This window comes from Hippocampus bargibanti, linkage group LG10 (assembly GCF_051943395.1).
Source record: "Hippocampus bargibanti isolate YZ-2025 linkage group LG10, ASM5194339v1, whole genome shotgun sequence".
Taxonomy (NCBI): Eukaryota; Metazoa; Chordata; class Actinopteri; order Syngnathiformes; family Syngnathidae; genus Hippocampus; species Hippocampus bargibanti.
Window position 1 is genome coordinate 17187514 of NC_142743.1, and position 21801 is coordinate 17209314.

General features: G+C 40.4%; 2 protein-coding genes across 4 annotated transcripts; one reads left to right on the forward strand and one right to left on the reverse strand.

Annotated features, from left to right (window-relative positions):
• Window positions 1-25: 25 nt before the first annotated feature.
• On the forward strand, window positions 26-6807 carry nuf2 (UF2 component of NDC80 kinetochore complex). Its single transcript, XM_089006126.1, has 13 exons — window positions 26-246; window positions 687-761; window positions 906-982; window positions 1204-1265; window positions 1384-1481; window positions 2547-2620; window positions 3062-3155; window positions 4481-4543; window positions 4620-4757; window positions 4836-4976; window positions 5729-5904; window positions 6359-6494; window positions 6579-6807. Exons 1-13 carry the CDS (start codon window positions 124-126, stop codon window positions 6687-6689), a joined length of 1368 nt encoding a protein of 455 aa, XP_088862252.1. The 5' UTR covers window positions 26-123; the 3' UTR covers window positions 6690-6807.
• Window positions 6808-8625: 1818 nt separating this feature from the next.
• znf207b (zinc finger protein 207, b) lies at window positions 8626-21413 on the reverse strand. 3 transcript variants are annotated; one of them, XM_089006153.1, is made up of 12 exons: window positions 21262-21413; window positions 20647-20773; window positions 20438-20576; window positions 19455-19631; window positions 19272-19344; window positions 19114-19175; window positions 17874-18013; window positions 16607-16687; window positions 14407-14658; window positions 11945-12086; window positions 9225-9392; window positions 8626-9038 (listed from the first exon to the last, which is right to left on the reverse strand). In XM_089006153.1, exons 1-11 carry the CDS (start codon window positions 21300-21302, stop codon window positions 9241-9243), a joined length of 1386 nt encoding a protein of 461 aa, XP_088862279.1. In that variant the 5' UTR covers window positions 21303-21413; the 3' UTR covers window positions 8626-9038; window positions 9225-9240. The 3 variants fall into 3 exon arrangements, with proteins under 3 accessions (XP_088862279.1, XP_088862278.1, XP_088862280.1); XM_089006152.1 differs by having other exon boundaries at window positions 8626-9392; XM_089006154.1 differs by lacking the exon at window positions 16607-16687 and having other exon boundaries at window positions 8626-9392.
• Between the last annotated feature and the right edge of the window lie 388 nt (window positions 21414-21801).

Consider the following 21801-nt stretch of genomic DNA (forward strand, 5'->3'; position numbering starts at 1 on the left):
AGCAACAAAAGAAGAAGAGTTATGACGACGAAGAACAAATTCGAGTTTTAGGCGCCATTTCCGTCTTGTTTATGATTACTGTACCGTTGTCTTGTTTTGTTTGCGGTTTCACCATCTCAAGCAATGAGTGAAAATGCAGTTCCCGTCCACCCCGTGGACGTTGTCGTGAACTTTTACAGAACCGAAGTACTTACTGGTGAAGAGGCAAAAATGTTCACCAAGAGCGATCTTGCTCCATCTCCGAAGGTAACCGAATTTCCCCTCCGCTCGCTTGTTGATGATACACATGAATCGACTAACGTCCGACGCTTGGTCAGAACATTTCATGGCGTTTGGATCTGCATAAATGCTACGTTTAAAATAGCGAGTTCAAACAGAACAAATCATGCAAGAGAACTTCCAATGTCAACAATGAGTTTTCCAAGTGCGTCACCAATGTCATGTCAAAGGAACATATACAAAATATTTTAAAAAATGATTAAAAGTTTGCCAAGTTCATTTGGTGAAGATGATAAAATTAGAGTCATGGTGGGCATTTTATTTTGTGGATACGTTTACGCATCCTTCTTATGCTTCGCAGTGACACGTTTGCATACAGAATCTCAAGTCTTGTGTCAAATGTTTAATTTAAACCCCATTTAATGCTACTGTCCTTTTTAAACATTTTTAAACCAATTTATTTGCAGCCAGAAGCAGTTCAATCACTCTATATGAGAGTGTTGCATCAGCTCTTTCGTTTCAGACCCGAATGTCACTCCACGGTAAGTCCTGTTTTACGTGTCCAGAGCTAGTGAATGGTGGTCATTTTTATTTCAATGTGTAACTTCTTTTTTTAAAAGGCAGAAGGAAGGAAGATTCATTCGCAATGTCCCTTTATAAACTATTTTTTTCATTTTTTTTCACAGGTTCCACTTGTGGAAAACATTCAGCATCCTGAGTACCACGAGGGGGTAACCGCTATCCTCCATGTCTACGCTCGCATGTGAGTTTCTGTTCTGTTATCAAATTGAAAAGTTTTTGTCTTGGTAGGTGACTCTTTTCTGATCACACATAACCGTGAATTTCTAGTTTTCTTCGTAATGGTAGCATCACTGATCTTCTACTAAGACCGCGTTGCACAGTCAGATGTGCTTCCGCTTATGCCGAGTGATATTTCCTTCATAATTACCCACTCCAACAACTACATTGTAATTTCTTTTTTAGGAGACAGTTTCTGCCAATGTGTTTTGTGTACAACTTCTCATTAAATGACCTTCTTGCACCGAGTAAGTATGTTTTTAAAGACGTCACTTGAAAATCCATTTATCAAAATGCCCTTTTTACTTAGCCAATCAACGCATTTATGAAATGGAAACGGAGAAATAATTTTCCTCTTGCTTTCAGAGAAACATCGAACACTTACCATTTTGAGCGCCATCATGAACTTCCTCCAATTCAGGAAGCAGAGGATTAATGCCGTGTCGTCAAAGCAAGCCAAGTTTGTATGTGATACTGCAATTTTTTTGTTTTATTTGTTAATTTATTTAATTTGCTTCTTTTAATGAAGGTGCATGTGACTACTTACCGGCAGTTGCAATTTGACCCCAGGCAACCCACCATGCCCCAAATAAATATTTAGAATTGCCTATTGAGATACTAGTTTAAAGCAAAAGAATCATGCAAATAATGATCCAAAGCACTTTTACAAATTTTAAAAGAAACTGCTTACACACAAGCGGTTTCAAAGGTACGGACATGTACGTGCCAACAATTTTCAATGCTTTTAGTGATAGACAATACATATTTTTTTCATGGTCGATGGTGATTAGAAGTGATCAGACCTTTTGGGAACGAAAATGGCTTCTCCCTTTCAAAACCGCAAATCCATCTCCCGTGTAATATGTTAAGATTTTGTCATACAAATAAATCATGTACGCAATACATCTCGCAGTATTTAGGGTGCATTTTATTGGACTGGATTTACCATTATTTGTCTTGCAGTGGAGAAATTTACATTTCACAGAAGCAACGTTATGAAAAGAAGAGGAAAGGAAGAAGTAGAAAAACAAAATACAGGAGCTGCTGGAAAGGCAGCCACTCTCTGCGCCATCTTTAAGTCAAAACAACAAAACTAAGTAATAATAATAATAATATGACAACACAAAGACACAGAGTCGTTCATTCTTAAACACTTGCTGTACCCTCTTTGTGACATGAAGCAGTTCTAGATTAAAGAGGAGAGGATCAAAAGCGTCCTTTTCATCAGTGGAACAGGGACGTCATGGTGGAATGTGCACGTCTACTACTACAAGCTAAATGTTGAAAGCAAACACGAAGGTGTAGCATCCATTGACGAAAAGAGACTGTCACACATCTCCAGCCCCACGTAAATCCGCTTCAATTCCAAGCTGCGACCGTTCCACATATGCATCGGCGCTCTGCGCTGATGACATTTTTCTCCCTAGGATTGTTATTTGAAGTTGTTTTGGTGTGTATTATGTTAAAGCAGTTTTTTGTGTGTTTGTTTTATGCTCACAACGACTCATCTGGACTGTGGTGATTGTTAGAGGGCGGCCTTGGACATGCAACACACTTACGCCAAAGGAACCCGTGAAGCAGAAAAGAAAATTGTGATCCTGACGTAAGTCTTGAATTCAACATGCTTAGCGCATATTACAACGGGTCACCCACTTTGGCGACATGTTGCGTGTCATTTAGCCTTCGAGTCTCTTCAACATTTTGAATGGATTTTGACTTACGACCGTTTCAACTTACGACCACTTGGTTGGAACGGAACTCAGTTGTAAGTCGGATGTTTTGTATTTGTATATTGTATGCATTTGGAAGTGTTCATCATTCCCCGAACTTAGGCCCCAGTTCCATTTGGGGCAGGGGGTAGCTACCTCTGTGCATCAGTTTAGCTTTTGGTGTTCTTTTGGAAATGGGCAGTGTTTTGTTCGCGCAACCATTTTGGGTATTTTGCGCCCCCCCAAAAAAAAAAAAAAAAAAAAAATCAACCTTGTATTGGAGATTTCACGTTTATTTTTCCTTCTTCTCCATCACACTTGTTGCACTTGCTTAGGACCATCCCGCCAGAGCAGCAAGCAGAGGCCGCGAAATTGGAAGCATCCCTCTCTGAACTGCAGGCCAACACTGCGCAATTATACAAGGATGTGGTAGGTGGCGCCAGAACTGTCTTCATAATAATAATACATTTCATTTTAAGCGCATTTCAAAGCTCTCAAGGACACTTTACAGTCACAAGCATAGGTACTATAATAAATAAAATACAATCACAAATAGAATACAATAAATAAAATACAGTTATAAATAGAAACAAGAGAAAGAGCTACACAGAAAATGCAATTTTAAATAGGTGGGTTTTGAGATGAGATGATATGAATGTTGGGAGGAAGTAAGTTCCATAGTTTAGGGGCAGAGCAGCTGAAAGCCCTGTCCCCCATCGTGCTGAGACGGACAGGGGGGGGGGGTCATACAGAGGTGGAGGAAGAGGATCTGAGGGAACGAGAGGGAATTGAAATTTGAAGAAGGTCAGGTCGGTAAGGGGGGGCAAGGTTATGGACAACCGACACCATTTTTTTGTTTCCTAACTGACATCAGAAAAATGTTTTATAGCAAAACACGCAGGCTGATATTTTTAGTCAAATGCAAAACGCCAATAAAAATGAGTTAAAATGTCCCAAAACTACTTCAAAATGACCTTGGAGATGCCGAGTTTCAGAAGGTCCCGCCCCCTTGTTTGTGACGTCACGCCAGGACATCTTGCCTTGCTCTAGAATCAAAACAAGGGCTTCAGATTCGGAGAAGATGCTTTATCATTACTCATCCAGTTATGAATATGATTCAAATAGTTCTGAAGAGGAAAGCATACATGTTTGCAATCGATTAAAGAATTTATCCCGTGCCATTATGAGGCAACATTGAGGACGCATTGTGTCACCGAAAAAGAGGCACAAAATGGCGACCTCCTGTGGCCACCTCCTTTTCCACAGGCTGATAAATTCCTTATATGGAGCTTGGTCGCCCTCTTCTGGCCTCCTGGCGGCTTTTGGGTGCAACATGCGGTTTTCAGACCAAACAAGTACAGCAAAATACATTGACGTGATGAAAGGACCGCTACAATGCATCTTTTTTCGGTCAGGGGCGTTCCTTTCGTGATGTCACGTACTGACTCGTCACCAACTCCAAAACAATACGACTTCCTGAGTATTCAGCGCGAGTCTTAAAACGTAAAATATAGTTATATGCGGTGGAATCTTATTAAAATACGCTCACTCGAAGTCATTTGAAGCCATTTGACAAATTATGGACACAACTTGTACGGAGACATCGGTTGTCCTTTAAAGTTGATTCTATATTTGACCGGGACTCAGTGGAGCTCTTGGAGGACGGGGGTGATGTTGTGAAAGGATGAGGTTCTGCTGGTTGTGATCATTGCATTTCGTGTGCAAGGTCAACTGTCCCTTTTTTTTTCTTTCAGGAGGCTAAAAACGAAACGATAACAGAGTGGAAATCGAGAATTGCAGAGAAAACACAGAAACTGGTAGGAGGGAGCGAGGGGCGGGCGGGTGTACCGAAACGAAAATGGTTCCATCAGAAATGATTTTTGGTTATTTTAGACCCAGCTGAAGATGGAAGTCAACAACATCAAGGAAGAAATCACTCAACTCAAATCTCAAATTGTCGAGTCGCCAGAGGAGCTGCAAGTCCAAATGCAGGGGATGAGGGAAAATATCAAGGATTTAAAAAGCTCCATTGTGAGTCAATACATATTTGAGATTACCCGCACAACTATTTCACATTTGCGTGACTAGCATGACTTGTGTTGACGTCAGGGGAAAATCGATGACGACGTCGTGGAGCTGCAAAACATGGTCCAGAGAATGAATTGCACCGATATGAACATCCAGCAAATGTACAGTCTGCTGCAAGACCTGGAAATCTGCATGAGCGACAGCAAGCACAAACATGAGGAGGTATCCACATACCGTAGAAACACGAGCTAGTTTGTTTTGTGAGTGCCCGATTTTAGGGGTGAAATTGATTTCCTTTCAAAGAAATTGCAATTTCTGGAATGAAGCGACAATTAATGTTGATATATCGGCTACAATTAAGAATATCATTTGACTTTTCTTCTGGAACTTTATTGATAATAATAAGAATACATTTAATTTCTAAGCGCCTTTCAAAACTCATGGTCACTTTCCAGTCACAGGATAAGCTTTTCTGTGGGTGAGCAGCGGCAGCCACACACGCTAGCGTTCACTCAACCCAGAAGTATAGTGATACCTCAGCTTACAAGCTTAATTGGTTCCCAGACAGAGTGTAAGGTGGAAAGTGTGTATCCCAAAATTTAATTTCTCATAGGAAACCATTAAAATGAGAATAATCCGTTCCCAGGTCCCCATAAAACATAATTTTCTACTTTCTAATTTTCTAAGCCTTAAAACTACATAAATATACCTTATTTTATGTATAATAAATGTGCTATGGTATTATAATTAAAGAAATAAATAAATTTGTATGCCAAGGTAAATTTTTCATAAATTTAACGTTCGTAAATCGAAAAGTTCGCGAGCCAAGGGCTTCGTAAACCGAGGTATCACTGTAGTCCTAAATTTCACCAAAATGTCATTCTCTCGATCGATAAATTCTGCAGATCAGCGTTAAAATGGAATATGTCAAAAATGTATTTTGATATGTTGCATTTTCTGTGCACAACATGCAGCATAAAGAGCTGGTTTCGCAGTATGAGAAAAAACAAAAGGAGCTGAAGAACCTGTGCAAGGAGGAGGAGCAGCTGAAGCGAGCTCTCGACATGAAGTTGGACCGGGAGGCCAAAAACAACATTCGGAGGCAAAAGAAGAAGGAGGACAAAGAGCAATATGTCAACAATGTGTTGGGGTAAGATGACAAGTTCCTCCATTTAAGCAACTGGAACAGGAATCCAACTTAAAATGGTCACTTTTTTTTTAGGTTTGTTTGTTTCGTTTGTAATTGTGCCAGGTGACGCTTCTCTTGTGTAGTCGTTTGTAGCTCCGGATGAAAAGGTTTCTTCAGCCGTCATCTGTATTTCTTTGAAGGTGTCGGACATTTCGCTCCTCATCCGAAAAGCTTTGTCAGCAAACTAAAATTGTGCTGGCTATATACCTAATGGCCAGAACTACCAGCACAATTTTAGTTCGCTTACGAAGCTTTTCGGATGAGGAGCGAATATTCCGACACCTTCAAAGAAATACAGATGACGGCTGAAGAAACCTTTTCATCGATGGATCACTCCTGTACGACTGCTAGTTTACACGTTTGTAGCTACGGGTTGTCAAACGAGGCAACAAAGTATTCTGTTATTTGAATCCAGGCAGTGTAACCAAATACACCAGAAACGTGAGGAAAAGGTGGACCAGATCCAAGAAATCGGCAGAGAAAATCAGCAGCTGAGAATTGAGATCCAGAGCCTGACAGGTGTCTGCAGCCAGGAGACCCAAAAAGCTCAGGTACGATCGCCACTGCCAGCAAAGTCTCGGCATTTTCTCATTTGTCAGCGCGTGCTTGGTCCAATCGTTCTCTTCCCTCTCCAGGTTATGTATGACACTCTTTCCACCGCCATGGATGAGCTGGATCGGAAAATTGAGATGACGCTTTTAAATGTCAAAGAAGATGCGATCAAGATGTTGGAGTCTTTCCATTAATTTCTTTTTCCCGTTAGATTTATGTGAGTTGTTTTTGCAAGATCTTTTCATAGTGTGATATTAAAGGCTGTTTTCAAGGTGACTTCAAACAACAAAATAAAAGTAAATAAAGATGATAAAGCATACAAATTGCATTATTCAGATTTTTCGAAGGTTTAATGAGGGTGTATGGACAATGGTGTTGGACAATTTCCCACTTGAAAAAAATCAGATTTGAATAAAATCTCATTGAGTTTTTTTTTTTAATACAACTTTCACTGTTGAAGGTCAGGATCTGAGAGGTTCTCTTATTTTTCTCAATCTCTCACTTTTTTTTCCTTTTTCTCCTCTTCCTCCTGTTTTTTCCTATTTTCTGTTTACTCTTTGAAATTTCTTCTCCTTTTTCCTCACCTTTTTACCCTTTCACCCCCCTTTTTTTTCAACTCAATGTTCTCCATTTCTTTTTTCACTCTACATAGGTGCTTTGTGTGCAGACGAACCAGAACATTTGAGCATATCAAAACTAACGTCTGTAAGCTCAGGAGTGGTCCATCGATGAAAAGGTTTCTTCAGCCGTCATCTGTACTTTTTTGAAACTTCGAAGTACTGATGACGGCTGAAGAAACCTTTTCATCGATATCAAAACTTTCCATCATTTTGGATTTACAAATTAACAACAGTCAAACCTACTTAATTTCCAGTCATAGCAAGTTTAAATTTAAATATGTTGCAGAACTTTAAACCCTTGTTTAAAATGTATATGAGAATATCAGTTTTGGCGACTGTATGTATGAGGTGGAAAGGATTTATCAACATGGTTGTAGTAGCATCGGTATTCCACTAGGTGGCGACATGATTCAAGAGCCAGAATTATGAAACACTGCAGAATGTAATCATTTTCAGCTTTTATTTCTGAACGTCACAAAACAACGGCCTTGATACACATTTTTAACCACATCGTAGTTTTCCTCAACGTGTAAAAACGCTTCACACTTATGGAACTACAAAACTGACATCACACAAAAATGCCTCCCAGCGTTTTTTTAGTTGCATTTTCTTTTGTTATCCTTAACAAATTGGCATTGCATGCATCATTTCCACGTGGTATAGTCTAATGCTGTTTTTTTTCTTTCTTCACTTACCATGCCATGACTGTACAGTTAATGTAAATTATCAGTTCATCTGTGCAGCCTATTCAATTCGAAATCATACAGCGTTATGAAATGGAATACAGTTGTTGGACAGTGAAGACCCACACTACAAGGAACAGCGGGTACTTACTGGGTATAAAAGGCCTGTAGCGCCAGCTGAGTGGGTATAAGGCTGAAAAGGAGTGGGAGGTGCTACAGACAACAAACAAGATACAAAGCAGTTAAGTGATCGGAGGGAGCTTTTTAATCCACATTATTTACTGACAAACTCTTGAATTACTTCACCAACCTGACTGCACGTCTGCACAGAAAACAGTTGGCTAAAAGGACAGACGAACAAGGAAGCATTTTAAGGACCCCGAAATACGCTTACTGCAGTAAATAAGGCAAGGTGTCAATCTTGTCTGGAAACGGACGTTTGTGGTGCTCTCTTGATCGGCCAGGTTAAATAAAGTCGCACCCGCCAACCAAGCTGGTATTTGCTGCAGTTCCTGTATTACTGGGTGTGATCGGCATTCGGCAGAAAGCGCACAGTGTGTGTTTAAACCGAAAACCGTCAAGTCAATTCTATCGCAATCTCTCTCCAGATGTTTTCGTCATGCATCGCAAGGGATCACAAGTTGACCATCTTTCATTCAAGGCAAAGAACGTTTGGTTTAGGGACAATATTGGACCTCTTGGGATGTGATGTCATCCTGACGGATGACACCAAAAATGATGGCCAACTTTGTGTTACGTGTCAAAGGTACAAAACTTGGTACAAACCTTTGTGACTCACCTTCATGCGCGTCACAACAAACCAGCACTGCAGTTTTAAGGTGGATTTTATTACAACAGATTGATAAAACATTACAAAGGATGCACACAGGGACCCTTTTTTTAAAGCAGGAAATATTAAAAGAAACCTGAAAAAAAAGAAGAAAACCTAAACTTATGAGTCACAGAGCGGGAACACTACAAAGTTGGAATCATCACCGGGAGACCCTCACCAACCAAGGTTGGGGACGCAAGTCCAACAGCACCTAAACATGCTGTGAGGGCCGCCAGTGGTCTACAAAACAAATGAAGGAAAAAAAAAACAACAACAATCGATGAATGGTTTACAGGAAAAAAAAAAACTTGCCTTTGTAAGGGGTTGGTACGTTCATGTAAGTCCAGCAGCTTCAACAGAAATATGAATGACTTTAACACACTTCACCCCTAAGAACCTGAGTGACACCTACGAGGGGAAAGAATTTTTATCTTCACAAAGTGATCAAATCGGAAATTGAAGCAGTCTGGAACTTGTGTGGTTACATGAAATGTCCATATGTTGCCAACAACAATTAAGTCTTCGCCACCGTCGGCTTTACCGCGCTTAGGTCTGAAAATGTACAAGGATGAGAGAAAGGTATGAACCTCAAACCTAATGATTTGTCGCTTCAGTAGCGCCCGGCGGGAGACATGACAGGAGGCCTCATGCCCATGGGCGGGCCTCCCTGGTAAGAGGGCACCAAAGGAGGACCCTGCCCGAATGGAGGCATCCCTCCAGGCATGTAGCCTGGCATGCCCTGTGGGGGGGCACCGTACTGACCTACAGAGGACACATTACGGGGGGGGGTCACAGTTAGATAGTCGACTAAACACAAGTTTTATTTCAATGAAAGGTCACACGCCACAATGTCAAAGTTTTTGATATCCGAATCAGCTTTGAGAAAGTCATTTAGGAGAGTGGTCCCCGACATTTTTAGCGCCACGGACCGGTTCAATGTCATACAATATTTTCACGGACCGACGGATAAATACAACAAAATAAAATGATACGACAGGCATGGAAAGTGTTTTTATCTTTCTTTTAAATATAATAAGAAACGTGAATTCATTGTGTATTTTCATGATTTTCAAAATAAAACAATTTGGACGCAGATAATAAATAAAACGGAAATTATGTAAATTATTTATTCTTTCTGCGCGGCCCGGTACCAAATGATCCACAGACCGGTACCGGTCCGCGGCCCGGAGGTTGGGGACCTCTGATTTAGAAAATGGCCATGGTGCTATTTTACAAGCACTGTCATTGGTCCAAAAATTCCCGGCAAATGAGATGACTGCATTTCTCCTTAACATTCAATATTTATATTAGTTTTGATATGATCGAATGCTCTGGTTCGTCCATCCAAATCTGCATACAAAGCAGAAAGTGAGAAAAAAAGGGGGGATAAAAAAAGAGAAAACAGAGAATGATTAGATTGTGATAGAAAACAGAAAAAGAAAAGAGGAAAATAGGAGATAGAAAAGGGGGATAAAGAGAAAAAAACATCAAAAAAGGGAGAGAAAAGACAAAAACAAAAAATAGAAAAAAGTGAAAAAAACAAAAAAGGACAGAGTAAAAAAAGAGAGAAAGAAGAGAGGGAAAAGTGAGAGAAAACAAAGAAAAAAGATTGAGAAAAAAAACAGAAAAAAAGAGAAAGAAAAAGGGAGAGTAAAAACCATGAAAAAAGAGAAAGGGGAGAAAAAAGGGAGGAAAATTTAAAGAGAAAGAAAAAAGTGAAAAAAAAAGAAAATGAACTTGAGAAAAAGAGACAAAAAGAAAAACATGAGGAAAATAGAAAGAAAATGAGCAAAGGAGGGGAAAATGAGATATACAAAAGAGAAAGAGAGAAAAATAGGAGAAAAAAGAGAAAGAAAAGAGAAAGAGAGAAAGAAAAATAAAGAGAAAAGGGAGTGAAAGAAAATGATAAGCGAAAAAAAGAAAAAAGACAGAATTGGAGGGAGAAAATAAAGAGCAGGCAAAAAAGGAAGAAAGACAAAGGAAAAAAGTCAAAAAGAGAATGAATAGATTGAGAAAAAAAGAAAGGGAAATGGGAAGGAGAGAGAAAAGGGGGGAAAAGTGAAAGAAAAGAACAAATGAGAAAAAAAGGGGAGGGAAAGAAAGAAAACAAACAATAGAAAAAAAAGAGAACAAAGCAAAAAGGACGGAGAAAAAAGAGAAAGAGAGGGAAAAGTGAGGAAAAAAAAAAATAAAGAGATTGAGAAAACAGAAAAAAGAGAAAGAAAAGAGGTAGAGTAAAAAACGAGGAAAAGAGAGAGAAAAAAAGAAAGGGAGGCAAAAAGGGAGAAAGAAAAAAAAGAGAAAATGAACTTGAGGGGAAAAAAAGAAAAAAAGAAAAACATTAAGAAAATAGAAAGAAAACACAAAGAAAGAGAGAAAGGAGGGGAAAAAGACAATCGAAAGAGAAAGACAAAATAGGAGAAAAACAAGAGAAACAAAAAGAAAGAAGAGAGAAAGAGAGCAAATGAAAGATAGAGAGAAAAGGGAGTGAAAGAAAATGAGTGAAAAAAGAAAAAGAGAGAAAAGACAGAATTGGAGGGAGAAAATAAAGAGAAGTCAAAAAGGGAAGGAGAAAGAATGAATACATTGAGAAAAAAGAAAGGGAAATGGAAAGGAGAGAGAAAGAAGAGAGAACAGGGGGGAAGAGAACAAATGAGAAAAGAGGGGAGGGAAAAGAGAGAAAAATAGAAAAAAAAGAGAAAAAAGAGAGAAAGGAGAGGGAAAAAGTGAGAGAAAAAAGACAAAGAAAAGACTGAGAAAAAAAGAGAGAAAAGAGGGAGAGTAAAAAACGAGGAAAAAAAGAGAAAGGGAGGAAAAAAGGAAGAAAAGGAGAAAGAAAAAAAGAGGAGAAAATCAACTTGAGAAAAAAAGAAAACGTGAGGAAAATAGAAGAAATAGAGAGCAAGGAGGGGAAAAGAGACACAAAAATAGGAGAGAAAAACAACAAGAAAGAAAAGAGAAAGAGAGAAAGAAAAAAATAGAGAGAAAAGGGAGTGAAAGAAGAGAGAAAAAAGACAGAGAAATGGAGGGAGAAAAACGAGAAAGGAAAACAAGACAAAAAGAGAGAACGAATAGATTGAGGAAAAAGAAATGGAAATGGAAAGGAGAGAAAAAAGGGAGGGAAAAGAGAGAAAAAGAAAAAAAGGGAAATGGAAAGGAAAGAGAAAGAAGAGTGAAAAGGGGGAAAAAGAGAAAGAAAAGAGAACGAATGAGGATAAAAAGGGGAGGGAAAAGAGAGAAAAACCCAAAAAAAGAGAAAGAAAAGAGAAAGAGAGAGAAAGAAAAAAGAAAGTCTTTGAGACTGTGGTCCTAACCATGCATTGGATGCCTCATGCCAGGCTGCTGCGGGGCGGCCATCATGCCGCCGACAGCCGCCGCCGGGGGGGCGGCCGCGTGAGCCTGAGCCGTCCTGGCTACCAGACGCTGGTAACGGGGCAACTGGGCCCTCAGCTCCTCCTGTGGTCAGTGACAACAAACACAAGCAGCCATGAAGATGAAGAAGATGGCGCGCCACGCCGTGGCCCCTTGACAGCACAATGACCAATGTCCAGTCCAAAAAATAAAATAATAATCACACAAGCTCGCATTCGTCTTCCAACGAGAGAAACAATCGACGAGTTTTGGATTTGGTCTGTCAATTCACGCTGTTAAAATGCACAATATCGGATTGAATATGTGATAGAGAATAGACATTTATCCTATTTCAAAGTTTCATACTGTCGCATGCTTAGTTGTACGAACACAAGGCCCACAATGGAAGCACGGAAAATCTGGGGTCAATCTGAGGTGAACAGACACATCCTAGCCTTGTTAAAAATGCCATCCATTGCTTTGTTGATGGGTTGTTTTCCTTGTTGAGTCATTTTCACAGTTACAAAAGAATGTTGCTATACAAATTGGCCACAAGGCATTCTGTAATTTAAAGGACAAGTTGTGTCCATAATTTGTAAAATGACTTCAAATGACTTCTACTGAGCGTATTTTAATAAGATTCCACCGCATATAGCTATATTTTACGTTTTAAGACTCTCGCTGATTATTCCGGAAGTCTTGTTTTTGAGTTGGTGACGAGTCCGTACGTGACGTCACTGAAGGAACGCTCCTGACGAAAAAAGGACACACTGTAGCAGTCCTTCCATCACGTCAATGCTTGTTTGGTCTGAAAACCTCGTGTTGCACCCAAAAGCCGCCAGAAGAGGGCGTCCGAGCTCCATGGAAGGAATTTATCAGCCTGTGGAAACGGGCTGATTAATTCCTCACAGGACTTTGGTCGCCATTTTCTGCCTCTGTTTTGGTGATATATTTCCCCCCCAATGTTGCCTCAAAATGGCACGGAATACATTCTTTAATCGATTGCAAACATGTATGCTTTTCTTCAGAACTACAGTAAAGTCTCGTTATATCGATATCGGATATATCGATAGTCCCGGTTATATCGATACTATTTCTATGCACGCACGGAGAAAATTACATGCAAACAGGGTCGGATATATCGATAGTCCGGTTATATCGATATTTTTTTCGGACTCCCTTGAATATCGATATAACGAGACTTTACTGTATTTGAATCATATTCATAACTGGATGTGTAACAAGAAAGCATATTCTCCGAATCTGAAGCCATTGTTTTTATTCTCCAGCAATGCAAGACGTCTTGGCGTGATGTCACGAACTGGGGGCGGGACTTTCTGAAAATGCCCAATTCGCAGCTCAATTTTTTTGCAGATTTTGGACACTAAGTCATTTTTATTGGTGTTTTGCATTTGACTAAAAATATCATACTGCGTGGTTTGGGTATTTTAGATGCTGTTAAACGTTTTTCTGATGTCAGTTAAAAAACAAAAAAATGACGTCGGTTGTCCTTTAATGTTCAATTTCAAATGGTTGTAAGAATAATAAAGATGCAAGTTACAAAAATGTCATCTTCGGGTAAGAAATCTAGCCACGGGCAGAATTTAGGACTTGGTAAACTCCTGAATAGGAAGAGCTCATTAGCCAGGTTACAAAATCTATCAGTTCATGGCAAGACAACCCATGAAAACAGCTATGTTGTGTTGGTTTATGGATGTTGGTGCTTGGGACGTCCAGGGGCATGGTATTCAAATCAGGAAGACTGTCTTTTACTAATGTGTCACTTGAATTTGCATATACTCCCAATAAATAGCTTGGCAGAGGGCTATGGAGGTTGGGCGTCGCTCAAAGAAACGCACATGAAAATGGCGTCCCCTGCCGGCAGTAAAAGACAATCTTCCTGTGTTCGAGCCGTTGTTCAGTGTCCGGGCGTCAATGATTACTGTTGATACATTTGTTGTTTATAACTGCTATCCCATAGTTGACCAGAAGATGGCTGCTCTTTATTTTTTTTGACATTACGTTGGGTTGCTGTCACTTCCGGTACAGGTTTAACTTTCCGCGCTTCTTTAAATTTTATTTTACTGAGAAGACAACGAGAATGGACATGCTTTATCGCTAGCCTGTTTAGCAAGGAAAAGCTAAAAAGGACAAATATCAAAACTTCCATTTGGGAGTGAAAGCGGGCAGTGGCTTGTACAATTTTATTGCATATGTTTTATTTCATTGATGTAAAGTGCAAATGTTTATTTGTAAATAATAGCTGTATTTTTATACTTGTTTGTAGGTCTACGGTGGTGTCGTTGGTGATTCGTGATGCAAGTGAAACCACATGAAAGAATTAACCACCAGTACAAAGAACTCTGTTTCGAATGGAAGCACACTTACTGTGAAAAGGGCAAAAAAGAGAGTTCAAGCGACTTACCAGCGAGATATCCTCATCAGGGTGGATCAACTTACTGGTTGCACTCGTGGCCGAGAGGGTGGCAGGTTTAGTGGGCACTGTGGCCGGGGCTTTGGCCACGGTGCTGTTGGAGGGGTTGGAGGAGGAAGTGGAAGCGGAGGAAGAGACAGAGGGTTGGGTATAGGCGGGGAATGTTGCTTTGGGTGGGTCGGAGGAGGCCGCCGTGGCGATGTGGGGGTTTGCGGCGGCGCCTCCCGAAGCGCTTTGCTGGGCCTGTGTGGGTGCACACGGAAAAGATGAACAGGGGGTACATACGATAGTGACCTGCTACATGCTAAACCGGACTTGGCAAATCCATTCTTGACGTTTAGAATGAAAAGGCATCGCAGTTAGGCCCTCTCCTATTGCACATTGATTGTTTGTCATGTACGAATATACAGTGATACCTCAGTTTACGAACCCCTTGGCTTACGAACTTTTCGGTTTACGAACGTTAAATTTACGAAAATTTTACCTTGGCATACGAACTATTTTTCGGGATACACACGGAGCTGCCACAATGAGTGATGTGTTGTTCCCCTAATAAGAAAATGGCAGCCGGCTTGTTTTGGTCCGCTATTCCCCGCCCCCAGTCGTCGGTTATAGCCACGTGATCGGTCAAGAACGCAGCAGTGAGGGGTGGTGGTTTAAACATTAAAGAGACAGGCAGACGACAGAGAGTGACAAAATGGATAGAAAACAGTGACATTTGGAGTCATTTCAACTTTTAGTTCAAAGGCAGAGTGTAAACTGCAAGGTTAAAATATCCCATCAATCAGGCTCCACAAGTAACCCGCACAAGCCATCTGTACACTTGATGCAAAAAGCTATCAACCCAGCTAAACAGAACAATTGATGAGGAACTAGGTACAATTATCGCAGAGAAAGCACCTATAAGGGATCATTCTTCAAGATGGAGAAAGAAGAAGGCTAAGTTCCTCATCAAGTGTTTAATGCTGATGAAACCGGCCACTCCATTCCATCAAGCCATCAAAAAGGTAAATAAAACGGCTGTATTTCTTTAATTATAATACCATGGCACATTTATTATAGATAAAATAAGATAAATTTTATGTAGTTTTAAGGCTTAGAAATTAGAACGTAGAAAATTGTTTTATGTCGAACTATGAATGGATTATTCTAATTTTAACGGTTTCCTATGGGAAATTAATTTTTGGGATACACACTTTTCACCTTACACACTGTCTGGGAACCAATTAAGTTCGTACGCCAAGGTATCAATGTGAATGGCAAATGAAACATTTCCAGCTGGACTGCTGCTTTTATGCTTCATATCATCTTTTCCAAATAGCGCGAGTTTAAGAGTAAATGATGACACCGGAAACTTTGTCTCGAATTTGGAGAACCTCAAAATGAAGTTACACCATTGTATAAAATTTATTGTAAGCGAGAAAAGTGAAACGGAAAAAAAAAACTTATTTCAATCGGTGTGTGTGTTTTATCAACTTTAGATGTGTTTAAAGCATGCGAAAGACAAAATGACAGGAGGACAAAACCGAACTGAAATGTGATCTGAGGAAGGTCAATGAAATTTCACACTGACCGCGAGCACTGGTAATGTTTTGCAAAATGTCTCTTGTATTGAAAGATACGTGTGTAACTGTTTTTGGTTTTATTTATTCTGATGACTACTTCATTGCGGAATATCAAAATCCACCCGTTTTGCTCCACTTTAGGCAGGCAGCTATTTTGCTAGTCGCACTAAAGCGAAAATGACATCTCAGTTGTTCCGAGTTTAGGTATTGTGAGAAGCACAAAATCACAATTAAATTCCAATTACAGTAATCCCCTTTTTATCGCGGTTAATGGGGACCACAAGCGATAGGTGAAAATCTGCAAAGTGGGGACCTCTGACATTGGCATATTTTTTTTTTTAAAGGCGATGCACTGAAGCCATGTTAAATGCACCACGAAGTAACGGGGATAACTGTAATTCCCCAGCCCAAATTGTTTACAAAAAGAAAAGCTCATGCATCGGAACAAAGATGCCAGCCAGGTGGTGTCTCGGCTAATTCTGTGACCAACTGTAGCCTCTGGTCTACGTTTGCAGAAGAACAATCACCATTCGAAATCGGTCACGACATGACAGGCATAGTTAAGAGTGCGCGTGCGTGAGAAGCAACATGCATCTAGACGCCAGGCAGTCTATCTGTGAGCGTACTTGTGGGGTATTAGGAAAGGGCGGCTGAGAGGAGGCAGACTGATGGTCTGCAGGAGGAGAGGAAACAGTTGCTGTGCCCATCTGCAGCATGGTGAGAAGGAGATGACACCATTGGCATACCATCAGAGATTTAAACATTGAAGAAAAAAAATCAGGGATGGAGGCAAACTAGTTGATTCAATGTGGATAAATGATCGAGAATAGAAGTTATCATATTTCAACGTTTCATGCCGCCGAACACAAGACCCGCAATGGAAGCACAGAAACCCTGGGGTCAATCTGAGGTGAAAAGACACAGCCTGTTAAACTGTCATCTTCATGTAGGAGATCTGGCCCTGGACTAATTTTGGACTTGGTAAACTACTTCACTGGAAGAGGTCATTAGCCAGGTTACAAGAAATCTATCAGTCCACGGAAAGGACACCCCATTTCAATGTCTACATTCTGTTGTTTATAGTTAGTTGGTGGTACTTGGGACTAACTAACATTCTACCCGAGTTACTTCCGATTTGAGTGAAGGCCTAGCTCGCTATTTGTTAGCTATCTATTAGCTAGCTAGCTTTCTATCAGAGTTACTTAGCTATCTATTAGCTAGCTAGCTTTCTATCTGAGTTACTTCCGGGTTGAGTGAATGCCTAGCTAGCTATCTGTTAGCTATCTATTAGCTAGCTTTCTAGCAGAGTTACTTATCTATCTATTAGCTGTCTGTTAGCTATATATTAGCTAGCTAGCTTTCTATCAGAGTTACTTAACTGCCTATTAGCTATCTAGCTTTCTATCTGAGTTACTTCGGGGTTGAGGGAAGGCCTAGCTAGCTATTTTTTAGCTATCTATTAGCTAGCTAGCTTTCTATCCGAGGTATTTCCGGGTTGAGTCAACGCTGGCGCGTGTGGCTGCCGCTGCTCAACCACAGAAAACTTATGTCCTGTGACTAAAATGACCATGACAGTTTCCAAAGGCGCTTATAAATGAAATGTATTATTATTATTATTAAATCAAGAAGACTGTTTTACTAAAGTATAACTTAAAATTTTCTCTCAATAAATAGCTAGACAGAGGGCAGCAGAAGTAAAAGACAATTTTCCTGTGTTCGAGCCTTTGTTCACCGAACATCTCTGACAATATATGAAAGCTGGGAAAATATAAACGAGTCCTGTCACAAAAAACCTCCACATGGAAATCAGAACAAAGACTTTCACGGAGGTGGTGATGAAACGATAACTGCGTGGGTGGCGAGAGGGAAGCGGAAGTGTTGTAGGGTACGAACCTGTGCTGCACTGGGGAAAAGAGGCTTGGTGACAGCAGGCTGGGCTGCTGGAACCGTTGGTCGACTGGGTATGACACCCGCCACGGGGGCGGGAGTCATGTGGGGCATCCCTGGCCTTGGGGCCATGTGTGGAGGCATCCCTGCGAGACCCAGAAAAGGAACACACATTCAAAAAAGTACAACACACTATTTATTTTACCAATATGTACGACCCCAATTCCAATGAATGTGTTAAAGATAAAAAAAGAATACATCAACTGGCAATTATATAGAACTGAATATGTGCTATGTTTTTCTAACTCATTTGCTGCCATTCCCAAATTTATTGAGGAATTAAAAAAGTGTGACGTGGAGCGCCATTCCCGAATTTGTCCAGGTTTTGGTTTTCCTTGCGGGGGTGCCTATAAAGTGCTGGTCAGACCTGAGTAATATTTTTCCCTTCCATGAGGGGACAGCATTAGACTTTTGTCCATGTTAGCGCTTTGTTACACTTTCAGGACTGTAAAGTGGAGTTTTGAAAGGCGCTTATGAAATGTATTATTATTATTATTATTATTATTATATGTATTGTATTTTGTACAGCCGCCTCCATTTCAAGCTCAGATAACTCCAGACACAACTTAGGAATTAATGTTTTTTTCCTGATGAAAGATAAGAATCTAAGATTTCTTATGCTGCATTGAATGTTTATTAAAACTCAAAATCCTGTGGGTCCTGCAATTTTAGTGAAAATGACAAAAACCCTGGCACTGGAGGGAACACATATTTGCACATAGTTTGGCAGTGTGAATGAGTTATGTTGCCTTTATGAGTATGATCATTAATTCATGCTAGATGTGTGTGTTTAGTTAAGTGATCATTTAACAGGCCACACTATTAATTATGCATTTTGAGTGTGCATTGAGGTTTTTTTTCCCCATTCAAAAATGTATTGCGTGAATAAAGGATGTGGCTAAGAAAAACAAATTAATAACAAGGCGTGAATGAAATAACGTTGAGATGCACTGTTTTGAATCCCCCCGCCCCCCTCAAATTACAACAATTTCAGGGACATGTACACAATGCTCAGTATGCTTGAAATTGACTATACATGATCTTTTCAAGCCATGGCTGCTGTTTTCCCACAACGCTAACCAGCAACATGGCACTAGCAAAACTAGTTTTATGCAAGGGGAAGAGCAGAGGGCCTAATTTGAGGAAATACTGCAAGTGTAAACTTGCTCTCTCCAGGTGAACTCACCTGGTGGCATACCAGGCATGCCTGGCATCATGGGAGGCATCATCCCACCCATTGGCATCATCCTGTAAAAGACATTCAGTTGTGTAAGTGCTGTTTCCCAGAATTGCAAAACATCTGATGATAAAAAAAAAAAAAATAATCCAAGACTGAGACGGTACCCTGGAGGCATGCCGTGCATGGGAGGCATTCCATGCATCATGGGTGGAACACCTGGCATCATCGGAGGCATTCCTGTAACGGTGGAGGAAGAGCAATTTGCACACGTGATGGGAATGATAGCTCTGGGCCACAGACAGGTCGCTCAATTTGGTTGACTACTTTCAATTGGATCTCTTCCCAACCTTGATATCCACCGGGAGGCATCCTGGGTCCCCCAGCAACAGGTGGAATTCCTGGCTGAGCCATGGGCGTAGCGTAGCCGGACTGAGGTGGCACTCCAGTCACCTGCGGTACCGATGGACCCGGTTCATCGTCGTCGTCATCTTCATCTGAGTCATCTGGGTTTTTCTTTTTGCCATCTGAAGAAAGGCATAAATAATATATGGAAATATAGATAACGATTCAATGATCGTTGATTAACAAATACGAGAAAAATAACTTGTTTTATCTCCATCATTTTATTCTAAAATGATATGTTGCTTCAAATGTGCATAAATGCACAAACAATTAACTGGTTGAGTTCAGAACATGTCAGGAAATGGATTAATAGACACTTTTTTTTCCAAATTAAAAGCAAATGATTTGACATGTAATACTTTGATTCAAAACAACAATTCAAGAATGCTTTCTTGAATAACTACTAAAAATATCTATTTTAACAGTGAAAAGACTGAAATTCAGAGAATTTGGTAGATTAAACAAGATCTCTAAACGTTGAACCAAGTTTTAACATCCATCCATTTTCCGTACCGCTTATTCCTCATTAGGGTTGCGGAGGGGGTGCTGGAGCGCACCTCAGCCGTCTTCGGGCACCAGGCGGGGGACACCCTGAATTGGTTGCCAGTCAATCGCAGGGCACACAGAGACAAACAACCAGTCGCTCTCACACTCACACCTAGGGACAATTTTGAGTGTTCAATCAGTCTGAAGTACTCGGAGAAAACCCACATGGGCCCGGGGAGAACATGCAAACTGCACACAGGGAGGCTGGACTGGGTCTTGAACTCACGAGCTCTGCACTTGTGAAGCCAGTGTGCTAAACACTCGACTACCGGGCCACCCAATTTTTAACATATGTATCAATTAATTTGATAATCAGCTTTTATAAAAAAAAGTGCTGTTCGAGCTTGAATTGATCAAGCACGTTGTTTAAGGGAGCACAAACCTTGAGATTTTTGTTCTAGTGTCCGTCTCCTTTCTTGCATGTCTTTGTCGGGGATCCCCTCCATGCCATAGATTTCCAGCTCAATATCCGTTCGTCCAGGAATTGCATTTGGCACACTGTCAATCGTCTCTTTATGGACCTGTAGTGCATGCCAAGTTATTTTCTCTGTATTGTAAAGTACCAATAGAAGCGACTGACTGTTAACCCACCTGCATGCAGTGAATCGCCAGGCCTGGACCAGTGTACAACTTCTTGTGGCAAATGTGGCATTTAAAATGCTTTGCCTTTTGATGTTGAATGAGGATTTTTTCATCGTCAAAATCTCGATTGCAATACCTTAGAGGAGAAACTTAAGGAATGTTCTCGATTTACGTGAAAACAAACAAAAAACACACTGATCAACGAGGAAAATAAATCTGTATTTTCTTTTAACAGTGATGTGTGTTTATACATCACATTTTTTAGGCAGCATATCTTGTAAGAATTGCCTGGACACGTAACATTGAGCCTCCGTCAACGCGCTAGCGATCAACGACGTGTTGATTACAGTCGCCCAGGCTAAGCTCACTTATTCACCGACATCTATTTGACTTAATTAAATGAAAATAATGCTGAATTATACCAATGCTTACGAATTACATCAACGTGACTAATTATTGCTAAATAGAGCACTTTGGCAGCGCACAATGACTTTAAATTCGCATTTGGTATCTTAGAGATCGATAAACCGTGCTACTTAGCTGAGGCCTGTCTTTTGTCAAGCTAGTTGTGAAATGTTCCGCATTTTTTCTCCTCGAGGTTCGCATTTCCATTCAAACGGATACCAGCACCAAGGCTTCATTTGCTTCTTCTTCTTTCTCCCCATAGTTGCGACGAGTACTGAATCAGATGGTAATTAATCTCTTAAATTATTATTATCTGGTTGACGACAGCATGCTGTAATTCAGCCTCAACGCCGAAAATGGCGCCTAACGCAGGAAGTAGAAGCGGGCGGTTTCGTTCGACGCATTTGACGTCACGCCAAAGGACAGACGCCCATCATTTACGATCATAGATTAACAACACTATCATTTTTGTTTTTATTTCAAATGACACGATGGATGAGTTATATTATTATTAGTGTATTCTGACAATATCGTACGTTACTTTTCGGTCTGTACACGATGCTCATTTGGGTGGGGCGAAGAACGGGTGAAAGACCTGGAAACTCGCAAGATTACATGTAGTTGTTCAAATCTCCGCTTGGTGGCGACATATGTCGTTTAAAAGATGTTGGAAATATACATTTTTTATTTATACTGGAAGTCAACAATTTTCATTAAAACAAAACACTGATAGAGTTAACAGTTTATTACATGGGCTCG

Bases quoted from the DNA above. Each gene is read 5' to 3' on its own strand.
- nuf2 (XM_089006126.1), top strand. From the start codon at position 124: ATGAGTGAAAATGCAGTTCCCGTCCACCCCGTGGACGTTGTCGTGAAC. The intron at 247-686 runs GTAACCGAATTT...ATTTATTTGCAG, and splicing joins ATCTTGCTCCATCTCCGAAG to CCAGAAGCAGTTCAATCACT. The intron at 762-905 runs GTAAGTCCTGTT...TTTTTTTCACAG, and splicing joins GACCCGAATGTCACTCCACG to GTTCCACTTGTGGAAAACAT.
- znf207b (XM_089006153.1), bottom strand. From the start codon at position 21,302: ATGGGGAGAAAGAAGAAGAAGCAAATGAAGCCTTGGTGCTG. The intron at 19,632-20,437 runs GTTTGTGCTCCC...GCCTTTCTTCAG, and splicing joins ACTAGAACAAAAATCTCAAG to ATGGCAAAAAGAAAAACCCA. The intron at 19,345-19,454 runs GTTGGGAAGAGA...CCACCGTTACAG, and splicing joins GCCTCCCGGTGGATATCAAG to GAATGCCTCCGATGATGCCA.